At 35.6% G+C, this 6,233-nt stretch overlaps 1 protein-coding gene across 2 annotated transcripts in view; it reads right to left on the reverse strand.

The window, feature by feature from the left end:
• Positions 1-257: 257 nt before the first annotated feature.
• LOC106876848 (cyclic GMP-AMP phosphodiesterase SMPDL3A) overlaps positions 258-6,233 on the reverse strand; it is a 50,813-nt gene continuing 44,837 nt past the window's right edge. For both annotated transcript variants that reach the window (XM_089348064.1, XM_089348063.1), the window contains exon 6: positions 258-2,057. In XM_089348064.1, the coding sequence (XP_089204190.1) occupies positions 1,558-2,057 (500 nt within the window). In that variant the 3' untranslated portion in view covers positions 258-1,557. The remainder of the gene's footprint in view (positions 2,058-6,233) is intronic.

The raw sequence follows: 6,233 nt of genomic DNA on the forward strand, positions 1-6,233 counted from the left end.
TCTTATTTTTTGTTAGGTTGGATTTTTAACGTTATTTTTTTTATAGCTTTATGTCCTTCGAAATGCATGGCTACTACTGTAGTGTATTTCTTCTTCAAGACTGTCACTTTAGATCTCCCTACACAAATCAATCTAACGTTCTTGAATATTCTTTCTCTACATCATTAAAAAAAATTATCAAAATCTTTTTCCAAAGATTTTATTTTACCGTATTTCATGAGTGGAATTACAGCAAAAGAAAACAGAAAACATACCCATTTCATTATTGTTTTATTATTTTCTGCGCATCCTACTCACACGTCTTAAAATATATGACCCAGTCATCTGAACGTAAATATATTTTGCTAGAGAGCCGAGTGTTAGATAACTGATGTCTGTATATCGGTAAAAAAAAATCATTGAGGATTCTGATAGTTAATTCTTAAATGGTTCAAATTATTTCACCGCAAATAGATGGCATGTGATTGTATATTTCACTGAAATAACTGAGCCAATGTGGAAGCCTATACATGGTCACATGATCTGAAAAATAGTAGTTAAATCTCCCTTAGATCACATCTTTATGTCTTGTACAAGGTCACAATAGATAATACACGCCAAAACTGACATCATAATCCAATCCAATGGACAACATCAGAAAATGTGCATAACTGACGCATTTCGTTGTTGTCATTTTTTTTTCAGACACAAGTCAGCTTTGATCATTCAAATGTAAGGTTACTTAAACTTACATTTGAATGATCATTTTGGCTTCCTGCAGAAGCCATCATGTTTTATTATTTCCTTCACGTAATAGAACATTTCTTTCCTTAAGACTCTAAGGTGCAATTGTGGGGGGTGGTTCATTGCTATTTCTAGCAGATACAATGACCATGTAAAGATTCCTTCGTTAGCTCGATTTAATGCATGTTGCTGTTTATTCCTAGATCATCCTTGAAGGAAAAGACCTGAAATAACACGTTCCAGCCATAATCATCCAGTTTTTGGAGTTACATTATCTAAACTGCTCTTTTCATATTTAAGATGATAATGTGTAGTTTGAAGAAGATTCAGTTGTTACTTCTTTCTGACCGAGAAGTCACGTACAGACACTCTCGCGGTCTCTTTGTCGGCTAGTAGCATTGATTTTTAAAAGCTGCTAAGTTTCTAACTAGGAGAAGAATAATCCCACTTGGCTGTTTCAGCATTAAATAAACAAAAAAGGAAAAGACACCAATTTCACGATGCAATGTGTTGTGGGAGTCACATATATCAGTCAACATCGTTACAGTAACAATGAATTTATCAGTCTCGCTTTTATTAATAATTATCACACCAAACACAATTTTTATACACAAATAATAAGAGTGTCAGCTGCATTGGCCTCAAAAGCAACAATCCTATTAATGTCCCTGTTTAAAGAGATAAACTGAGAGATTCAACTCCTTCATTCAAAACTGCTGTATTTCTTTAAGGTCTCAGAAGAAAGCAGAATATAGAAGCATGCTGATTTAAAAACAGATGTGAACATAAAAGAAACAATTATTTACTTGCAAACAGGTCTGAGTTTCATACAAATCATACCAGCTCACGGAAATAAATCACTAAAAGAAAGAAGTTACTTATATATGTTAAGCTGTGGTAAGATATGGCACCGGACGAAATACACATTTCATACGAGTGCTCGTCATAGCAATCTATACTACATAAAACGCGAGTTTGTAATTCTTTGCTGAACTGTATTTTTGGTTCAGTTTTTGCATTTACATACATGTTTTGAAGATATTGTTTGAAAAGTTTGTCATCAGTCTGCATTCTATTGCGTAACTTTAGTAAAGATGCAGCTGAGAGGTCATCAAGGTCATAGCTTTCGGGCATAATATATTCCTGTTCTAGAAGAACTTGTCCCTTCTCATTTGCTTTCGGTAAATTAACGTAATATTGTGTGATCTGAAGTAACTGTTTCGATGTAACGTTATATCTGACAAGACGGGCTGCTGGATTCCGGTTATAATCATACATCCATGGTGTCAAAGCAGGCGCTACGAAAATAGGAACACCGTTGTTATTTCTTAAATCTGAAAAACACAAAAGAACGTATTGAAATGTTGATAAGTTGGGAGACACATTAGAGTCATACAGTAATATTATTATTTTCTGTTCTGTGTTCAACTTTGTCTTTCCTTTTCTCGGCATCTATGAAATGAATTCCAGCCGTATATTGATGCCGATTCAATCCTCTTCATTATCTCCCTACAAAAGTTGTTGCCTCCAACCAAAGTGCAAACATTCTTTTTATATTTCCTTTCTTTTGTTTAGACGAAGGACGGGAATGACCTGCAAGTTTCGGGTCAAAATTCTTCTAAACTCCCTACAGCAAATGAATTAATCGAAGTCGCATATCAAAATTTCCTATTACATATATAATTCAGTTGTATTTAATCGCCAGTTTCTTTCGTGATGCTAACTGTATCCACCATCAAAATAAATTTGTTTTGAAATGCAGTTGCTGACTTTCTCCTAAGAATGCAATATTTTAGATTTTACAAGTCTTTATAACTTCTTTTATTAAGTTTCTGATTTCTTCCGATAAACTGCGTAGAATTTTGCAAGGTAGAAAGACATTAAAAATGCTTTGATGATAATCTTTTTCCGTAAAACATTCTTTGAATAGTTGTAGAGTCCATTTTTCAATCAATGAGTTGTCTAACCCGATAAGCTCCCAAGGTTATCAATTTTAGTTTGCATAGGCCCTACTTAAGAAGGTTTATCTTTCATGTTCCTTTTTATATCACTACTTAATATATTTGTGCGGCCTCTCTGTTACATTTTTATTTACTAAATACCAGGTATTATTTTATAAATATACTTCAAATTTCACCTTTATACACCATTGAAATTTAATCATGTGCCTTATTTTCCTACGATATGCTATATGATACAATTATAACAACCCAAATCGAATTTCAAGCTGACCCATTTATATTCTTAAATGTTTTCTTATCTCTCATCAGCAGTTTCGGGAAACATGTTACTTAATTCTAAAATACATACTTTGGTTCCACAAAAGAACATTCCTTCTGATAGATGTCTAAAGTGGAAAGATAATGAACTTATAATGGGGAGATGGTTGGGATATCTCTTCAAAAGATAAATCCGAACGAGAAAGATTTTGATAGATAAAATTCTATAGAGTTAAATGCGCTTAGCTGAATGTTGAGAAAAAGAAAATTTATATAAACCATGGTCAAGCTGTTTGGTAAGAGCCACGTTATATCTTTTTAACGTTCAGGTCTACTACGTACCTTTTCAAGAATACATTTATAAATAAGAAAATATACAGTTACATAGTTTTACACACTAAAATAAATTGATTAATCTCTGCTTGTTGAATGTCTTCATTGAGTCCTCATTTTTGGAGTTAATGACTTAAGGTCTGCCGGGTAAGTTCTTAAAACTGATTTAGGAAAAATAGCATTGAAAGCCAATATTATCTCGTGAGCTACACAAACGCTGCTTTCAGGGCCGGAGTTGGCTACCATTGGTCTCTGTGACAACAGATTATATTTTCTATAGTATAATGTTTATTAAAGAGTTGAAGAATGACCTAGTAAATAAGATGGCAGATAACCAAAGAAGGAATCAATGGTTCATGTTCTTACACCTTGTCGATTCCACAACAAAATTCTTAGACCTCAAGGTTCATCACCTTTTCAGTGATTATCACATAACAGAAATGGCCTTCATAATTAATTGCAGCACTACTAGAAAAGAAGTAAATGTGTTATATCTTGTAGTGCTCAACTGCGCCAGCCATACGTGTGTGTGTGTGTGTGTGTGTGTGTGTGTGTGTGTGTGTGTGTGTGTTTGATCAGCTATGATAATAGCGATAATGCAATGGCCTATTTTAGATTTTACCATGACTACTATAAAGCACAGTCAAACAAGATTATTCTTTCGTGTGGTCTAGTCATTAGAGTGTCGCGTGGGTTCCATTCCCAGACTGGGCGGTGCCTTGTGCCCTTGAGCCAGGTACTTTATTTTTCGTTACTCCAGTTTACTCAGATCTAAATGATTGCTCCTTTCTTCCCCCCCCCCTACACACACCAGCTGTGATAACATCGATACTCCACTTACATAAGCACCAAAAACAATTAGCGAAATCGTGATAGGAGCTACCAAGTCAACCTCAGTTGCGAGTGGCGGCTAAATAGAATAATAAATGAAACTCTCATACTTTGAAAGTGCACCAAAGTATATCTATATTCGTAGATATACTTTTGGCAATCAATATAGCACAAAAAATATTCAGTTAGATTTCATATCTCCAGCTTCCTTGAACACTATCGATTATTTCTCTTAATAAGCACCACAAATACAAATTATTTTATGACTTGGTTTAATTCTATTAGGTTGTCAAGAAAGTTCTTGCGGAATTTTTAATTTTGATTTTAAATGATGTTTTTTTTCAAAATGATTTTCGTTAAATTACTTTGACTTTATATAACATTTTAAAGCCCGTTTTTCGCTCTATCTAATCGTGTTACTCTTTTTCTTTTTGAATAATTAGGCCATTTTTTCCGGAACGTTGAATACAACATGGACAAAAAACAAATTCGCACAATTTTCTTATTCCAGTTCAAGCTAGGCCGAAACGCTGCTGAACAGCTCGCGATATCAACGATGCGTTTGGCCCAGGAACCACTAATGAACGTACAGCACAATGTTGGTTCAAGAAATTTCGTAGCGGTGACGAGAGTCTTGAAGATGATAAGCGTAGTGGTCGGCCATCAGATGTTGACAACGATCAACTAAGAGCCTTAGTCGAAGCCAGTCCTCGCACAACTGTTCGAGAGCTTGCTTCTGAATTAGACGTAATGTATACGACAATTTCCAACCACTTGAAAGAGATTGAAAAAGCAAAAATACTTGAGAAATGGGTGCCGCACGAATTGAACGACAACCAAAAAAAACGCCCGTTTTGAAGTGTCGTCTTCCTTTTTACGCAACAAGAGCGACCCATTTCTCGACCGGATTGTGACTTGCGATGAAAAGTGGATTCTTTACAACCGGCGACGCTCAGCTCAGTGGTTGGACGCTGACGCAGCTCCATGGCACTTCCCGAAGCCAAAGTTGCACCAAAAGAAGGCCATGGTGACTGTTTGGTGGTCTGCTGCCTGTCTCATCCATGACAGCTTTTTGGATCCAGGCGAAACCATTACGGCGGAGAAGTGCCGTCAGCAAATGGATGAAATGCATAAGTCAACAACAGCAAGCATTGATCAATAGAAAAGGACCAATTCTTCTCCACGACAACGCTCGGCCGAATGTCGCACAACTGACCCTGCAGGAAGTTGAACGAATTTGGCTACGAAACTCTGCCTCATCCACCATACTCACCAGACCTCTCGCCTACCGACTACCACTTTTTCAAGCATCTCGACAAATTCCTGCGTGAGAAATGCTTCAAAAACCAAGACGATGCCAAACATGCCCTCAACGACTTCATCGCCACCAGAACGCATACTAATGTGTCCATCTGTTCTAATTTAATTAAATTCTATGTCTTTGTGCAGCTGAAGATTGCTCTGCATTTTAAATTGATATAATGATTACATTGTTTAAATAAATGGAGTTGTATGAAACGATCGTACTGCATTACCTCTGGATATCCTTTTTGCTTATTTTGATTATATATATATATATACATTACTGGTTTTAAAACAATTGGAGTTCTATGTGAACATGTATTATGCCGGAACGGAATTGTGTTTCTGAAAACTGTCTTGAACCACGAACAAAATAAAAGGTTTTCGAACTTAACCGGATTATATTGTATCCCAGTTGTAATAAATGCTTATTTCAATGTATATATCACAACCAGTGAAAAATGGAAAGCAAGAACTTGATAAAAAAGAAATTCGAAAACAAAATGCTACTTTATTACAGGTGTGTGTGTGTGTGTGTGTGTGTGTGTGTGTGTGTGTGTGTGTGTGTGTGTGTGTGTGTGTGTGTGTGTGTGTGTGTGTGTGTGTGTGTGTGTGTGTGTGTGTGTGTGTGTGTGTGTGTGTGTGTGTGTGTGTGTGTAAAACCTTTTAGTATAGCGTTCTGAATATTTGTGACGGATAAGATATATCGAACACCTGAAAAAATAGATTTTTGCCAAGATTTAATTGGAAGTATGAAAATTAAATAAGTTTATGCATACCAATAATACATTGAGTAAAAATCAATGAATAACAATAATAATAATA

This window comes from Octopus bimaculoides, chromosome 2, assembly GCF_046866305.1.
Source record: "Octopus bimaculoides isolate indiv1 chromosome 2, ASM4686630v1, whole genome shotgun sequence".
Lineage (NCBI taxonomy): Eukaryota > Metazoa > Mollusca > Cephalopoda > Octopoda > Octopodidae > Octopus > Octopus bimaculoides.